Raw genomic sequence first — 17,745 nt, forward strand, 5'->3', positions numbered from 1 at the left:
AATATAACCATACGAGGGTAGTTTAGGGGGCAGTGTCTGCACTCTGGAAGGGGTGAGGTCATCTCTGCAAAGCTCATTTTCCACTTGTGGGTTCTCTGATGAATGTCCTGTAGTTCTAGTGAGCCATCATTTCTTTTCTGCAAGATCCTTTGAAACAACCCTAGAAACACGCACTTGGGGCAAACACGTTCTATGACCAAGCTGTTGTGATGCACAAACTCTGAGTCTTTCAGACTCTAAAAATCCAAGTTTTTAGGGGGTTTGGGTCAATGCGGATCACTCTGTCTGGGAGCCTGACAAAGGTTTTCCTACTGGCACTGAAGACCCAGGTGGCCACAGGGAAGAGGTGGAGGTCAAAGTCCAGAGTGAGAAGTACCTCATCTGCTGAGGCAGCACGGTGGGCAGTGACGAGAGGCCCTTCACTGTGCCACTCCTCCATCCCAAAGCCCAGCCACACCTGCCCCTGAAGGAGGTGGCCCAGCCATGGAGGGCCGGGGCAGGGGCAGGTGTGGGCACTTGGTGCCCACCCACCTGGTTTGACTCCGAAGAACTGCCTGCTCCCTTTGTGATTTTGGACCCAGCATTGAACTCCCATGAGCCCCTTCCCCATCAGTGAAGCAGGATAACAGGACCCTGCGACAGCCTGCACGGGATCAAGTGCTTGTCCTGGGCCTGGCTCCTCGTCACAGTCAGCAGCTGTCATTGTTACCGGCTCACACAACCCAAGTTGCCGCTGTGCCCAGGGGACTCAAGCGTGGAAGCTCCTTGAAGACTTGGCCATTTGCTTGCTGCAGTAAGCAGGAGGGGCAGCCCTAGCTCCCACTGCCCTGGGCTCCCAGGAGGACCTGGCTGCATGCTCCTGGCCTCCTGCCCTGCCCAGGCTCCTCCCAAGGCACAGCTGGGTACTGGGTTATTGGGCGACAGCCATTGGTCCATGCTGGCTGGTGGAGTTGCTGATCTAGTAAGGGCCTAAACACGCAGGGGTGAGGCCTCTCTCTGCCCCTTCCCCTGCATCGGGCAGTGGCAGCCACCCTGGGTGAGTGCCCACTCTACAGACCCAAATGTTCCTGTGGGTGGAGGTGGCAGGGACCGAGCAGCCTGCTTCCTGCTCATAGGGCCGGGCCCTCCCACCAACCCTGACACTTAGAAGAGGTGTTGTCTGACCCTTGCCTCAGTCTCTCAAAGATTCCAAATTTGGCTCAGTGCGATCCTTTTGCACCCCATGCATCTAAGGATTCTAAGGCCCGAGGCAGGGCTCAAGGTTCTGGATTTTTAAAAACTATCACAGGGCATCCTGAGGCACAGCCACCTCTCCTCCACCACGGCTCCAGAGCTTCCTTCCAGGTCATCCTGGTACAGTCAGTGGCTAGGTGAGACTCAGCTCCCTGCTCTGAGATGAATGCTCAAGCTTTGCTTAGAGTGTTTTCAGACCTTACAACTGGATCATTCTAAATTGCATCTTCTGTATTGAGCAGAAGAGAATTTTTTTTAAAGGAAACTTCCCAACATGGCAGGCAGTCCGCACTTGTCTGTCTTCTCCAGTTCCTAGACCTGGGGGCACAGGCATTACCAAGGCAGCGGCTGTGAGGGTGAGGACATGGGGAAAGTGGCAAGAGCGGCACGAGACTTCCAGTCCAGCTTTGGGAGATGGAATAACCAAGAGTCCTCTGAGCCTCCATGGGGCACTGAGGACATTCACCCCCAGACCCCCAGTGGGTCAGCACAAAGGGACCACTGGGCAGGGTGAGGCCGCAGATGGAAGATGGAGAGATTTGGAGAAAGACTACACACCACGGCTTCGCTCCAGCCAGCCCTCGCACGGGAGGGGGAGTCCACGCTTGTTTGCACATCAGTGGACCCGTGGTAATTCCAGGATGGCAGCAAGCCAAGAGGGCAACACAGGATAACCAGCCTCAGAGCCCTCCACCACCTGCAGCGGATCTATACCCAGAATAGCACCTGCTTCCAAGAGAAAAGTCAGCCACACACTGATGGGGGGCTCTCCCCACAGAAACGCTGCACATATACTCAACTGAGTGTGGAAACTGCCCCTCACCTAGGCTTCTGTTCATCTTTTGAAACATGAGTGAAAGCAGCAGATATTTGAAAAAGTCTCTTAACACAGAGGAGAGGGGCAGAAAGAAACCAAAGAAAAATAAGAAATCTGGAGCCAAGAGAGAAAACATACAGCAGAACAAAATGTAAGGGGAAAAACCCCTATCATTAACAGAGGTGCAAGTATTGCAACTAGCAAACAAGAACAGATGCTATGAGAAAGGGACAGAGAAAAACCTTTAGAAATTGAAAATATGAAACTAAGAAAATGTCTTAGACAAGATGTAAGCTAAATTTGAGAAATTAACAAAATAATAAAGATAGAGGAAAGGAGAGAAAGATTAAAATCAGAATTAGAAGAGTGGTCTTACTGACTGCAAGGAGTTTCAGAGAAATTGTGTGAGAATAGAAAAATGAGAGGGAGAAAATTACCAAAGGAGCGACACAATGAATTCTCAGAATGAGAGAAAATTAATATGTAGGTTGACAGGGGGATACAGGACTGAGGTCTCTGCACAACAAAAGAAAATGACCCAAACCAAAGAATGGAAAGATTTCAAAATGAAACAAAAAGAAGATTGTAAAAATTCTCAGAGAGAAATAACTCAAATAAAAGTGACATCAGGGTTCTTATCAGCAGTGCCAGATGCCAGAGGACAGTGCCTTCAAAATCCTTAGGAAAAAAATATTCACTCAAGTTCTGCATCCAGCTAAACTATCTATAGGGGTGTGAAGGTAGAATAAAGACATTTTTAGATGTGAAATGTCTCAAAAGCTTTTAACCTCCCTGTTTCTCTCTTAGGAAAGTACTAGAAGAAATTATTCAACAAGATGAAGAAATAAACCAAGAAGAGAAAGATGCAAAGTCCAGGAAACAAAGGATCCTACTCGGGAATCAAATGCAAAGAGCCCAGGAGGATCGTTCTAGACCAGGATCAGAAACTACCCACTTAGTTGGAATGAATAGGTTAGAGGGCCGAGGCAGGAAAATAGAGTTTCTAGAATGTCTGTGATATATATGAGAATTTTGCAAATTTATTATAGCTCTTTAATATTAGAACATTTGGAAAAGATTAATCATAGGCATAGGAAAAAAACTCTAAGCAAATGAAAAAATAACAAGAAATGATTAACACTAGGAAAAACATAAAGTCCTATAAGAAGGAAAAATACTCAATATATACTCATAATAATACAAATGTTAAACAGTGAGTTAGTCAAAAATTGGGTTATACTTATATTGGTAGAATAGAGAAAGGGGAGAGATATTGGTATAAGAATGCTAAGATCTCAACTATCATAGGAGTGGACAATATTAAAAGCAAATGAATCTAGAAGTAGTGTCATACCCGATTATTTTCAAATATGGGGGAATTATTAAAAAAACAGGTAACAGTGTTCTCGGGGTGCCACTGGAAGGCAGTCGGGGAGCTTGAGGGGGTGGGATAATGACCCTCCACTCTCCACCACAAGACTTTTAGTGTGTTGGATGTTTTGAACTATTTCTATCTATTGTTATGACTAAACCAATTGAAGTTTTAAGACAAATATGAAATTGAGATATGAATAGTTTCTAGGGGATACTTTTCTGGAGGCCATGCACGCCCTGGAGGTTTGTTGTAGGTGGTGAAACCATCTCCATGTTCAGGCTCCACCAGCTGCAGGTGAGCCACACAGCCAGGTAGAGGAACAGCTCTCAGAAGGGCTGAGTCACACCCTGGGTCTGATTGGCAGCTAAAGAAGTGGATTTCTTTCCAATCACTGTCCAGTTTCAACCCCAAGCCCTGCTGGGCAGGGACCCAGGCTAACTGGGTGCTGTTCTGCCTCAGCTTTCAAAGCCTCGGAAAGCATTCAATCAGTGGGCGCTGTTTAGGAAGCCCAGAGGCAAGGAGGTTCCTGTGAGAGGAGTCTAATCATCCCACGTAGTAGGACTTGAAATCTTCCAGAAGCAGCATCTGCCTCTCCTGGTTAGGAAATACAGGTTTTGGATCTGCACCTCCCCAGGTCACTCAGATGCCACTCAAACTGGCAGATTGGCCCCAGCATGGGAGGAACAAACAGGCCCCTCCTGGGAGCCACCTCCCTGCCCTGGCCCCAGGTGCCCTCCAGCCTACTCAGTTAGTGAGAGCACTGCTTGGCCGTCCTCATCTAGTGCTCAAGTCGGGGACAATCTCAGTGACACCCTCACCATGCCACGAGTACAGAAAGGAGAATCTGAACAAGAGCAGCCAGGACCCTCAGGGGAAGTCAGAGGGGGGCAAGAAGATGGCGCCTCCCGGGCAGCCCCTGGCAAAGGCCCTGTCACGTCTACTGTGAGGATTCGACAGGGGAAGGAGGCTTTGTGGGGCGCAGCTCAAGCAGGGTTTGGCTTCCCCTCCCCATTTTCAGAAGGCGGTGACAATCACTTCTGCTGTTTTGTTGGACCTTTCTTGAAGGCTGAGTGACGTGATTGAGAGGGTGAAGAGAGAGGTGAACTTTCTGAGATGTTGGGACAGCAGGGCAGGCTTAGGAAGGCACCAGTGGCTCAGGATGCTGGAGGTGAGACCCGGTCAGAACATGATGCTGGACCTGGGTTCAGGGCCCTTTGAACGCCAGCCTGAGGAATTTGGGCTCTATTCAATGGATGCAGGATGCAGTGCTGTGGGCGTGGGGGTCAGGGGGGTGGCGTGGACTCGGTGTAGTCAACGGTGCTGAGCACTCAGTCAGGGCGCCTCATTTAACCACTGCATTAACTCCACACAGCCTGGCTGATTGTCACCCCTTTGAAATATCGGGAACTGAAGAACCTTGTCCTTTTTACTGACCTTTCCCTCCACCCAGCGCAGTGTGGCCCTTCCACTTGGCTAAACCATTGTCCCCTAGACTGCAAGGTGGATGCACCTTCTCTAGAAAGTTTTCCACCGCCCTCTTGTGCTGTGTTAGGGCCCTTCCCAGGGCCCTTCCACCCGGGGGCTCCCCCGTGGCCTGTGGGTCACATCACCCCGGCCTCTGCTGTCGGAGCTGACACCTGGCTCTCTGGCGGCAAGTGCCTTGCAGGCAGGGGCTTTGCCTGACTCATGCCCTGGGGTCCGGGGCACTGTGGGAGCTCAGTGAATCCCGTGGAAGGAGCCGATCATATGCTATGGCTGGAGGAGGCAGAGGTGATGGACGCAGGCCACCTGCAGAGGCTCCAAAGCCAGGTGAGGAGGTCTGAATGTAGGTGCACTTGGTGGGGCAGGAGGGGAGAGGACACATGAGACCACGGAGCCTTGGAGGGCCAGCAGGAAGCAGGAAGCGGGAGCAGCCAGGATGAGAAGAGGTGGCCTGCAGGGTCCCTGCTGGGGAAGAGCTGGGGGTCCCTCCCCAGGAGCTGCTGGCCAAGCCTGCACTGCGCCCAGGCCTCAGGCCTCCCTGGCTCCCACATGGCCACACTATCTACGCCCACTAGGCCTCCCTTGCCACCCTGCCTCCTTCCTGCCCCGTTCTGTTTCACAGGACTCGTGTGTTTGTCTCTAACCGTGTCCTCCACTAAGATGCAAGGCCAGTGAGGGGAGGGAGTCTGACTAACCAGGCTCACTCCGGGCTAGAACCTAGACCAGTGCCAGGCACACAGTAGAGCTCAATAAATGCTTGTTCAATGAATATGTGGATAACGAATGGACACATCTGTCCAAGTCACAGGCTGGGGCTTGTGCCCACTGCAGGGTGCCTGGTCCCAGGCCAGATTCTGACCTAGCACCCCACACCACACATGCAAGGCCTGGAAGCCCCTGGGCTCACTTGTCCTAACAAGTACGCCCCAAAAAGTACGGTCCTGGGCTGACTTTGGTTATAGACAGAGTGATTATGAGCAAGGTCTGGGCGAGACTGGCTGAAACCTGGCTTCTGGTGTCTGCGCACGTAGCCTTGGGCAAGTTCTCTAACCTTCAGCAAAATGGGCATAGTACCAGAATCCCCCCACCCTGGTAGCATCGTTGTGCGGTGTGGAGATTGCACGAGGCCATGCTGGTGAAGACCTAGCACAGACCTGACAGGAAGCAAGCCCTCTGCAGACAGAGGAGGGGCCTAGTACCCACTCGTCCAGTAGCATCTGGTCTTGTCTTCAGGGCTGTGAGAGGTCAGGAGAGGTGAACTGGATCCTCCTACCCTCACAGAGAGGAGCCCAAGGAGGCAGCCGCCAGACTGTGAGATGCCAGGCACCGTCAGGTCACAGGAGCCGTCACACCTTAATATTGCCCACCCAGACGCTGATCGTGGTCTGTGTTGATGCAAGAACGCTCAGAGGAGAAAGGACGGGGTTCTGAGAGCTGTGGCCTAATCGGTCCGATTTAGTTTGAGTGGACAGCTGGGTGGTAACTGCAGACAGGTGGGGAGTGACTAGAAGGCCGCATGTTCCCTGCGGCCCACTCACTCCCTCTCTACCTCCGACCCCACCCCCACAGTGAGGTGAGCGGCTCTCCCCTGCCGCTGCCCTTCAGCCTAGGTGCTCCACCTCACTGGGGGCCCAGAGCCATGCATGGCTGACCTGGACTGAAACTCAAACCAAGAGCCAAGCTCAGCTCTTCCTCCTGAGGTTGTTCATGTCAGGTGATGAGGTCATAGAGACGCTGAGTAACTGACACATGGCCCCAGGTCACTAGCCACTCTGGACAGGGTTTCCCACAAGTCTCCATCTTCTGACCCCCCTCCAGCCCGGGCAGAGGGGAGAGTGGCCGGACACGGAGTGCTGACGGCCAGCCTGGCACTGGGCAAGCACTTTGAGAATTTCATCCTTCCACTCGGCCCACTTCCTGTTTTCCTTAACTGTCACGAGCCTGTTCTGCGAATGACAGGCATTCAGAGGAGCCAAGTGACTTGCGCAAGACAGTCAGGCAGCTCAAAGACGGGGTGGACTGAGCTCCCATCTCTGCAGGTACCTGGGTCCTGTCACCTGTAGCACAGGTACCCCTGCCTGGGTGGGAGGGACAGCAGGAGATGGCTCATCAGGGTGTCCATAAGCAAGAGGGAAGTGCAGAGCTCAGGAAACTATTGCCAAGACAGAGAGGCCACGTGTGGTGCGGAGGACAGGGCTGGGCTCAGTGGAGAGATGCAGGGCGTGCAGGCCTCCCGGGCAGCTCTGCAGCCCACCCCGAGTCACCCCCTTCCAGCCTCCACTAGAGGCCACCTACTCAAAGGGCAGCTGAGCTAATCGCTTCCCTAGAGGCTGCCTCACAGATAACACAGCAAAGTTCAGACAAGCTTCAAAGACTTTCTTTAAAATTCCAGCTGACATGCCTTCAAGAGCCATTAAATCTCTCTCTGTTTCCCTCCCACCTTCCTTGCTTGCAGACAGAGACAGCAGCTGAACTGACCAAGGGGCTGAAGTGCCCCTGCCCCAGGATGTATCGGCACAGCATTAGCCATCAAACCAGAGACTCAGCAGGCCTCGCTTGATCCACAGAAGGCTGGAGGTCAGGAGAGGTGACCGGCCCAAGTCTTAGCACTCCAGGCACTTGGTGATCTGAACTTTGACCATGCACATCTCTGCAGGTGAACATGGGGGTCTCTGTGTTCTCAGAAGCAAAGAATCTTTAGCAAAATCACGGGTCAGGCCAGGTGTGGTGGCACATGCCTATATTCCCAATGACTTGGGAGGCTGAGGCAGGAGGATTGCAAGTTCAAGGTCAGCCTCAGCAATTTAGTGAGACCCTGACTCAAAGAATAAAAAGGACTAGGGGTGTAGCTCAGTGGTAAAGTGCCCTTGGGTTCAGTCCCAGGGTCTTCATAATTCCAAGGTTAAGAGAAATGTGTGCTTCCGTCCTCACTGGGAGGCCAGCTCGCGGTTACAGTTGGATGGATGAGGAAGAGGTCTCATCTTTGTATCTGACCTAGGCCCCTGGTCAAGAGGCAAAGGAGTCTCCTCCGGGGAACATTGAGGTAGGAACAGCTAATTCTGGTGGCTGTCAGGAGAGGAGCCATCTCCAGAGAGCCCCAAGGAGTCTGATAAGAATGCAGATTCCTGGGAACCACCCCTAAGGTTTGAGCTCAGGCCTGGAGTGGGGCGAGAAGCCTGGTTCACGATTCCCAGGTGATTCCAAGGTGATGCCCCTGGCTTCATGGTCTGTGAGACGGAGGGTAAGGAGGTAAGAAGCACACAGGAGTGACTGGCCACAGAGGCCTGGCTTGTCACCCCCTGGGAAGTCTAGACCTTGTCCCGGGGAGCCGGCGATGCACATGGACTGAATGTGGACAGGATGCCTGGCTATCGTTTTACAAAACTGCTGCTGAGAGCTGATGGAAGCCAAGCTGGGAGGCGCCTGGGTACAGGAAAGCGTTTGCCATCACTGTGTCCTCTGGATCTCAGAGATCTGACTGCAGGATGGGGCCGGGCGGGGAGGGAGTCCGCCCCCTCTGGAAATTTCCTTGGCTGGTGGTGAAGATGTGTGGCCCTGGAGCAGCCTGGAGCCCTGCGCACCTGGGCCAGGTCCTCCTGCAGCCCGGCTGCCCAGCAGGTGGCAGCACTTTGCCCAGGAGAGCATTTGCTTCCTACCCTTAGGGAGGAGGATGAATTGCAGTGGACACAGCAAGACTGCAGGACTCACTGCACCCCAAAGAGGAGAGTCAGAACCCAGAACCTCTTTAAAGGACTCTGGACTTAGAATTGGCATTAGGAATGTGGGGGGGGGGCGCTTTTGTCCCATTTCCCTCCAAAGGCAATTCTCTGCACGACTGCTCCCTGCCCATCTGACCCTTTACTCCAGCCACAGAAAGCACCTGGGCAAGCCACAAATGAGATGCTTCATCTCCAGGGGGAAGGGTGTGGTTGCCAAGGTCAGTTGTGAGAAGGCTGCTGTGCTGCTGGGGCTTCAAACAACTCTCATTGGGTCGAACACGTTTCTAGTACTCTTGACAAGAGTCAAAAGTTTCTCTCTTCCTGGGTTCGAATGAGGTCTGGAGTCGAAAAGTGCCTCACGTCTTCATCCATTGAGACAAACGAGACCGAACTGGACTTTTCACCTGACTTCCTACCCAGGGCCCTAACCACTGGGCTGCCCGCAGCTCCCCATCGAGTCAGGCCTTGCCCCAGTACAGAGAAATCACCGGCTGGGAACTGAGGAAGCCCACTTCCCACTGCCGCCCTGCTGCACCATTCGGGTAAGCCGTGAAGCTCGCTGAGTCTGAGCTTTTGATCTGCAAAACACAAATTAGCAATACTCACTCCTGGGTATCGCTCCTTGAATGAAAGGAGATGGTGGCCAACATTGGTTCTGCACCAGCTCCAGGCGCTGTTCCAAGGACCTGGTGCACATTTCTTTTTTAACCCGTATAGAATCCCCACTAAAGAGGTGTCACCATTAATCCCGCTATACAGGCAAGGACCCAGGCTCAGAGAAGCTTAGCAGCCTATTCAAGGACCCACAGCGAGGGTGGGAAGGCCAGGATGCAGAGCCAGCCTGTCAGGGGCAGGGGCAGCACAGAGCCATGAGGGGCCTTCCTGCAGGAGTTCACTCTTCCAGGACATAGCCACACAATGTCACCCCTTCTTAATCTCATGGGAAATGCTTCAGGTCTGAGCACCTTTCTGCTTTGTGGATCAACAACGGTGACTGCTGAAACCATCATATCGTGATGCCAGGTCTGTATTTTATCATGAGCCAGAAAGAGCCGGCACCTGCAGCCAAACCAGGAACCCGTCCCCGAAGAGGAATTTATGGATCACTTTGTCTTTATGGAGAAAAACAAAGGTGAAAATGAGTGACAACAACAGAACAGCAGGTGTGACGCTGAGGACACTCTAAAGGTGGAATCGCAATGACAGAGTGTTCAAGAAACTGTCACTGAGAATGTGTCCCATCAAAACTTCTGGACCACTGAAAGTACGTATTTAAAAAGGACAAATAGTATTGACAAAGCAGAACTAGTAACACTGGAAAGCACTGAAATGGGTATTTCAAAGAGTTTGGTTTTTCAGGAAAAACAATTGTAGTTAACCTTTTGGAAGTTGTATGTAAAAAGGGGGAGAAAAATCACATTAAATTAAATCAAGGAAAGGGTTCTAAAAACAGACATGAAAATAGAAATAGACATTAAAATCCACATAGCTATATGCTAACACATTGGAAAATTTTAGTGATATATGCAACTCCATTGAAAAGATGAAAAAATAACAAAATTGACTCAAAAAAAGGAAAAAAAATTGTTAATTAAGGAAAACAAAACTGATAAAGGTCTTCAAAGAACTTCTCCCCAAAGGAAGACCCACTGAGACGTCTTTTGATGATCCAAGTGTGGGTTTAACATTAAACACTCTATACAGGGGCTAGGGCTGGGCTCAGTGGCAGTGTGAGGCACTGGGTTCAATTCTCAGCACCACATAAAAAAGAACAATAAATAAATAAATAAATAAAGGCATGCTGTCCATCTACAACTACAAAAAATTTTTTAAAAACTCTATACAAATCTCATCTATATGTAAGCACATTCATCCTAAATAAGATGTTAATGAACCAAAATTGACAATATATAAAAAGAAGAGTCAGACTGGGGATGTAGCTCCGAAGCTTGCCTAGCAGGTGCTGGGTCCCGGGATTGATCTCTAACACCATAAAGAAAGAAAAAAAGGAGTCTACCATGACCAGGAAGATGTATTCCAGGAGGTTGTGAGGACAGTGTCATGAAGGGCACTTTGATGATATAACACCCAATAATTAGTTGCCAGATAACAAAAAGGTATTAATAGTTTAATAAATACCAGAAAACATCTTACTCATTGCTGATGGTCTGTAAGAACTAAGATGAGACAGATAATTCCTTGTCCAAATAATTGTCAGTTTCAAATAATAAAAGATCACAATAATGAAACACAACAGGTATTGCCAACAGATCAGGAAAAATGCCGACGATGCTAATCATCATTGATATTCTCCTAAGCAATGCAATGAGACCTATCAGTAAAAAGAAATGAGATGTGTGAGATGTGTGGCAAAGAGGAGAAAATGATCACTCTTTGAAGATGCTGTCAACAATCACTATTTGACTTGTCTAGGGAAGCAAACAAAGACTATTAGAAAGCACAGGGAATTCCAGATTCATATATGTCAGTCAGTGGCTCTCCCATAGATTGTTAATAACCAGTTTTAAAAAAATGATGAAAAAGGAAATTCCAACAGCAGCAACAAAATAGAGAACATCTTAAGAGAATCACGGTTTCTATTTCCTTAGTTAAAAATCAGCAGCAGCCAGGTGCCAGGGCACATACTGTAACCCCAGTGACTTGGGAGGCTGAGGCAGGAGGATTGCAAGTTTGAGGTCAGCCTCAGCAAATTAGTCAGAAGCCATAAATAACTTAACTAGACCCTATTCTAAAATTTTTAAAAAATTATTAATTTTTTGTTTGAATTAGTTTCACGTTGACAGAAGAATGCATGTATGCACTTTGATATATCATACATAGATGGAGTATAATTTCTCATTTTTCTGAGTGCACATGTAGCAGAATCATATTGGTCATGCAGTCACATATATACATACAGTAATAATGTCTGTTCATTCTACTATCTTTCCTATTCCCCCATCCCTTCCCCACCCCTCCAGTCACTTCCCTCTACCTATTCTAAGGTAAACGCTATTCTTCTCTAGTGCCCCCCTCCCCCACCTTATTGTGAATTATCCAAACGTCCATCAAATAAAGAACAATGGAACAAATATCAGGACCCCATAGAATAACTATTTTATAATTATTAACATTATCATGGTAAATAATTATAATCATCACTCAAAAAGCTAGAAATGGAATGAATCAAATTGTGTGAGATCATAGAAAAAATAATGAAAACAAATTTTAAGAACTGTTAAGACGATCACCCAGAGATGGTGAGATACAGAAGTTTTAATGTTTTCACTTTCCAAACTCTTCCATATTGCATACAATAGGTGTGGATTCATCCTAGTCATAAAAATCAAACCAGCGATGGAATTTCAATGACTTTTCTTCCTTTCTATAGTGCTTTTTTTGGTACTGGGAATTTGACCAGTCGATTGGTTACACTTAACCACTGAGCCACATCCCCAGCTCTGCTCTTTCCATATTTTATTTTGAGAATGGGTCTCCCTGAGTTGCTTGTGCTTCAGTAAGTTGCTGAGGTTGGCTTTGAACTTGTGATCCTCCTGTCTCAGCCTCTGACCTGCTGGGATTACAGGCATGCGCCACCGTGCCCAGCCCTTTTTATAATTTCTAAATGTTCTGAAATGAGCACAAACTTTTCTACATGGGAACAATAGGGACCGAGTTGGGTGTGAAGTCCACACAGCAGCAATTGGCTCTGAGCTTCTCTTTGCCTTTCCCCCGGCACTGCATCTGAATGGATGTCCCTAGCATATATGACCATTCCTGACCCACATTGTTCCCGTCTCTCTTCTCATAGGTCTGCCTATCACTATCGTAAATTCCTTTATTTTCATTTTTTGCAAGATAAATAGATATTTAATGCGTTTTTAAAAATATCCTTTGGAAGCATGAAGTGTCACATCGGTGTCCATCCACCACCTGTCTCACAGTGCCTCTGAGCACGTTCTGACTACAGCCAGGGCCCACCCTGCTCCCAGCTCCTGCCTTCTGGGGCCTCTTCTGAGCACCACCTTCTCCCACTTCCTGCAGCCTTCATGTTTCAAAGTAGCTGCCTGCACGGAAGCACAGCTTTTCTATTTTAAAATTTTTTTTTAAAAAAGCTTAGCTGTCTCAGATTTGAAGGTAAATGACAAACATGATTGAAACACAGAAGGTGAAATTCTGACACTCAGCCGAATAACTGTGGCTCTCACTTGGCTGGAACATTGTAAATTCCCAAAGAGATAAATGAAAAATTTCCACCTGATGTTCCTGCCTGGACCAGAAGCCCAATAGCCACCTCCCAAGAGCATGAAATAAACAAACAAAAAAGGCTTCTAATGGGTTGCTCACACACCCTCCTCCCAGAGTCAAGACCGTCTGGAAATTCCAATCTGATGGGGAAGAGACAGCCTGCAGGGACCAGGGACCTTTCAGTGTGAGGCTTCTCTGCTGGTGGAGGTCAGGGGGCAGGCATGGGCAGCTGTGCCTGACCAGCATCCTGCCAGTGAGCCCTGTGGTTCCAGGGAGAGTCCCCCACCTGGGAATCTAGGTACCTGGCCCAGCTCTGCCTCTCAGGCTGCTCATGTTAGTGAACTTGTCCTCTTGATCCTTGCAAAGCTTCTCATGTTCTTCCCCGGCCCCTGTCTTGTGTCTGGCCCCTCTGTTCTACCTGAAGAGGGGTCAGACGCAGGGACAGTGCCCTTGACTTCTCCTCCCCAGGACACAACAGCCCGTCACCCACCAACCTCACTCAACCTGTCCACCTGCTCTAATCCTGGCTCCTGGCAGCTCATGGCTGACCAGCAGAAGCCCTCGGGTCTTTGGTGAGAGCCAATCTTCTCCTTGCTGCAGCCCAAGAGCATTTCTAAGCATGTTTATCTTCTTATTTCTGTGAAGAAGGCCACTGAAAGTTGGATAGGGGTTGTGTTGAATCTGTATGTTGCTTTGGATAGCATGAATAGGTTAACAGTTTTAATTCTTCCAATCCATGATTGAGAGTGACCTTCCCATGTATCTATGTTTTAAACAAATCTGAAATTCACATAGAACCACAAAAGACCCTGAATAGCCAAAGCATTTCTGAGGGGGGAAAAAAGTTGGAGGCATCACACTTCCTGATTTAAAATTATATTACACAGTGTTAGTAATCAAAGGAGCATAAAAACAGACACACCAGTCAATGGAACACCTAAGAGACTCCAGAAATAGACTTCAACAAACATATAGAAAATTAAATTTTGAGAAGCTTGCTGAAAAGACAAAATAGAAAAGAACAGTCTCTTCAATAAATGGTGCTGGGAAAACTGAATATCCATATACAAAAACAAAAGAAAAAAGAAAGAAAGAAAGAAAGAAACTGGACCCTTTTATCATATACAAACATCAACTCAAAATGGATAAAAGACCTAAACATAAGACTTGAAATCATAAAACTCCTAAAATAGAACATAGAGGAAAAAGCCACTTGACACTGACCTTGCCAATAATTTTTTGGATACTGCCCTAAAAGCTCAGGCTACAAAAGCGCCATGTAAATAATGGGGCTACATCAAACTACCCAGCAAAGGAAGCAACCAGTAAAATGAAATGGCAGACTGTGGGTTAGTATCAAGATATATTTAAAAATCCACACAACTCAATAGCAGAAAAACAAATAACCAGTTTCAAAAATGGAAAAGAACCTGGATAGATGTTTGTTCAATGAAGACACAACACTGGCCAATGGGTATATGGAAAGATGCTCAGCAGCACTCTCGGTCAGGGAAATGCCAATAGAAACCACAATGAGCTGGTACCTCACAGCTACGGGGACGGCTCTCATCAAGACAGAGGTAGGGGTCGGCCAGCCCTTGGTGGGAAGGGAGAGTGATGCAGCCCTTGTGGAAAATGGCATGGAGGCGCCTCCAGATGTTAAAAATAGAACTATCCTGTGACCATGCAGTCACTCTTCTGGGAACACCCAAGGAGACAGAAGCACCACACCATATGGATGCCTGCACTCCAGGGTCACTGCCGTGCTCACACAGCCAGGATGTGGGACAGCAGAAGTGCCTCTGGGTGGAAGAACGAACAAAGAATATGTATGGTCACTGTGCAGCCTTGGGAAAGAAGTAGATCTTGCCATCAGCCACAACATGCATGAACCGGAAAGGACTTTATACTAGAACTAAGCCAGGATCAGAAAGAAAAATCCTGCCTGATCTTATATGAGGACCAAAAAAAAAAAATTATCTTTAAATCAAATACTCATCCATAGAAAATAAAATAGTGGTTATCAGGAGGGGCATCAGAGACGCAGTGGGACTGGGAGTATTTCCCCACGCACTCAGGCCTCTGAAGCCTTCTTCTGTGCTTTTTACAAGAAAGGTGTGGCCCTCCTGTCCCAGGGATCTGACCCCCACCTCTCCAAGGCACCTCCCTCTCCCTCTTCTCTCCTGCATCCTCTCCCTCTCTCCTCTCCCTCTCCTCCTCTCCTCCTTTCCCTTCCTTCACCACTATGCCCTGGTCCTCTGGTTTTTCTGCCTCTCAATTAGAGTCTGGGGACTCCCCAAACTGTTCCCTCTGCTCAACACCCACTTCTGTCCCTCTCCCCACCAGCTCTGGCCCAGACAAGTCCTAGTCATCACTCGGCAGGAAAACCATCCCTGACCCCGCATGGAGGCACCTCTGCCTCCCATCACCTGGTGCCCACTGGCCACAGCCTTCCTGTGAGCTGCCCAGGGCAGGATGGCTCTGCCCACCACTCCAGCAGCGGAGCCCAATGCCTGGTGCATATTGTAAGTACCTGTGAGTGGGCGGATAAACCCACCGCCTCTGGGCTCCTGCACACATGTCAGCGTGGCTGCTCTACTACAGGGGCAGGTTGCAGAAGCAAACAGAAATCACGGCGCAGGAGAGGCCCGTGCACGAGGTGTTCTGAGGACACACTGAACGGTCACTATTTGCCAGCGGCCCGGGCACGAGGTGTTCTGAGGACACACTGAACGGTCACTATTTGCCAGCGATACTTTCCCAGAGGAAGTAATTCTTGAGCAGAGCTCAGGGACATGCCATCATGCCTGCTATTGAGGAGGACACAGGAATCAAAGAGCCAGGCACCAGTGCACTCCGTACCGAGCCCGCTGACTAACACTGTCTCCGCTGCTTACCGCCTCCCGCTAGAATTCAGCAGCGCAGGAGCTGAGGTCTTCAAGCACCTGCAACATGCGCTGGACACATGCTGGGCTCTCCACCATCATGAGCGTTTCCCCCAGACGCATCCTGACCCCTCCCTCCTTCCCTCACCTTCATCCAATACCGGGCAGCAAGCCCTGCTTCCTCCCTGGTTACCACTGGTTCCTCCCTATCCCCGGGGCCCCAGCCCACCTTCATCGCCCAGAGCAGCAGCAGGGACCTCTGCCAAGCCTCCTGCATCCCTGCTCCCCCTCCCCACTGTGGCCTGTGCTTCCCCATTACCACCCAGAGCCCCTTTCCAGTGTGAATCTGGCCATGGCATCCCCTGCTCTAGGGCCACCTGTGCTCCCTGTTCCCCTATTGAAGTTGGCTGGGCCCAGTGAGCAGGTCCCTCCTCCCTCCTCAGCCCCCAAGCCCTCCCAGTTGTTTCCTGAGGGCTCTGTCTCATCTTGGGGCCTTCTCTGTGATTCCCTTTCTCCAGAGGGTCTTCTCCCACCCCTCCCCCACCGCTGGCCTAGTTCCTGCTCACCCTGGGGGGCCCACTTTTGAGGACTGCCTTTGAGAAGCGGAAGTTCACCCCACCCCTCCCGGACCTGGATGAGACCCTTCTCTTTTGCTGAGACCACACTGCAAGAACACTGTTGAGCTGGAATTCGAATCCAATCTCCTGTTCACCAAACAGCAAGCCAAACCAGAAGATTGCGAGATTACTTATTTAGGAAAAAGAAAAAAAAACGCAAGAGTGAAATACAGTTAACTAACTAACATCTTGGAAGGTACCCAAATTATATTAAATGAAAACAGCAAGTTGCAAAGCAATGTGTATGGCATGACTCTATGGAATAAGCCACAACAAACCATGGAAGTTTATGTAGGTTTTCAAAGCACAGAAGACGCCCATGAAAGGCAAATTGAGCTGCTGGCAACAGTCACTGGGTAGGTGGATCTGAACATCCTGTACGGTTTGAATTTGTTGAATTTGTGTTCTTTATGTCTTAAAAATATGAAGGGACACACAACAACTTCTCTCCAATAACAAGTAAAAGGCTTGACCACTCAGGATTGGGGCTTGTGGGGGATGAGATCCTGGAGCAAGGACTCTTGCACAGGGTAACAGTGAGAGGAAGTGACGGGGTTGGCCAGAAGCCACACTCACCTTTCCCAGCAGCTCAGGCAGGCCCAGCAGCTGCCCAACGAACACCCCAATGCAGATGAAGATGGCGGTCACCTGCCCCAGAGAGCCGCGGATCTCTTTGGGTGAGATCTCGTTGAGGTACATGGGGAGCACACTGAGGGAGATGCCTGAGGAGGAGGCACACAGCTGTCAGAAAGTGGTGTTCCCTGGGGAGCGCTCTGGTCCCAGCCCCTCGCTAGCCTCTGCTCTGCTCATGATGATAGACAACCTTGGAGCCAAAGCATCATTCCTAGCCTGCTGTACAAATTGTAAGGTTTCCTTGAGCACTCCGTCATTTCCCCGATAGGGTATGGCTGGGAGGTGCATTTCATGGGAGAGGATACAGCTGATAGAGGTGGTGTTGATGGAGGTGGTAGTTTGCTAATGATAATGGTGGGGATGTTAATGGTGGTAGTGTTGGTGGAGGTGGTGATGATGTTGGCGGTGGTAGTGTTGGTGATGGAAGTAATGATGGTGGTGGTGCTAAAGATAATGGTGGAGATGATGATGATGGTGTTGGTAATCGGTGGAGGTGATGGTGGTGGTGATGGTGGTTGTAGAGGTGATTATGATGTTGGTGGTGGTAGTGGTGGTGGTGGAGGTGATGATAGTGGTGGGGATGATGGTGGTAGTGATGATGATGATGGTGGTGGTAACAATGATGATAATAATCAACACATATAGTGCTTACCATTAGTTGGGGTCCTACTCATCTCTCTGCATCTATTAACTTATTTGCTTTTCCTATAACCTTCTGAAGTAAATATACTATTAT

The 17,745-nt window shown here is 49.3% G+C and overlaps 1 protein-coding gene across 5 annotated transcripts in view; it reads right to left on the reverse strand.

Annotated features, from left to right (window-relative positions):
• The window catches only part of Slc2a9 (solute carrier family 2 member 9), a 173,382-nt gene that overhangs the window by 100,016 nt on the left and 55,621 nt on the right, over positions 1-17,745 (reverse strand). For all 5 annotated transcript variants that reach the window (XM_071614140.1, XM_071614142.1, XM_071614141.1 and 2 more), the window contains exon 6: positions 16,953-17,098. In XM_071614140.1, the coding sequence (XP_071470241.1) occupies positions 16,953-17,098 (146 nt within the window). The remainder of the gene's footprint in view (positions 1-16,952; positions 17,099-17,745) is intronic.

Source organism: Marmota flaviventris, chromosome 7, assembly GCF_047511675.1.
Source record: "Marmota flaviventris isolate mMarFla1 chromosome 7, mMarFla1.hap1, whole genome shotgun sequence".
In the NCBI taxonomy this organism is placed as follows: Eukaryota; Metazoa; Chordata; class Mammalia; order Rodentia; family Sciuridae; genus Marmota; species Marmota flaviventris.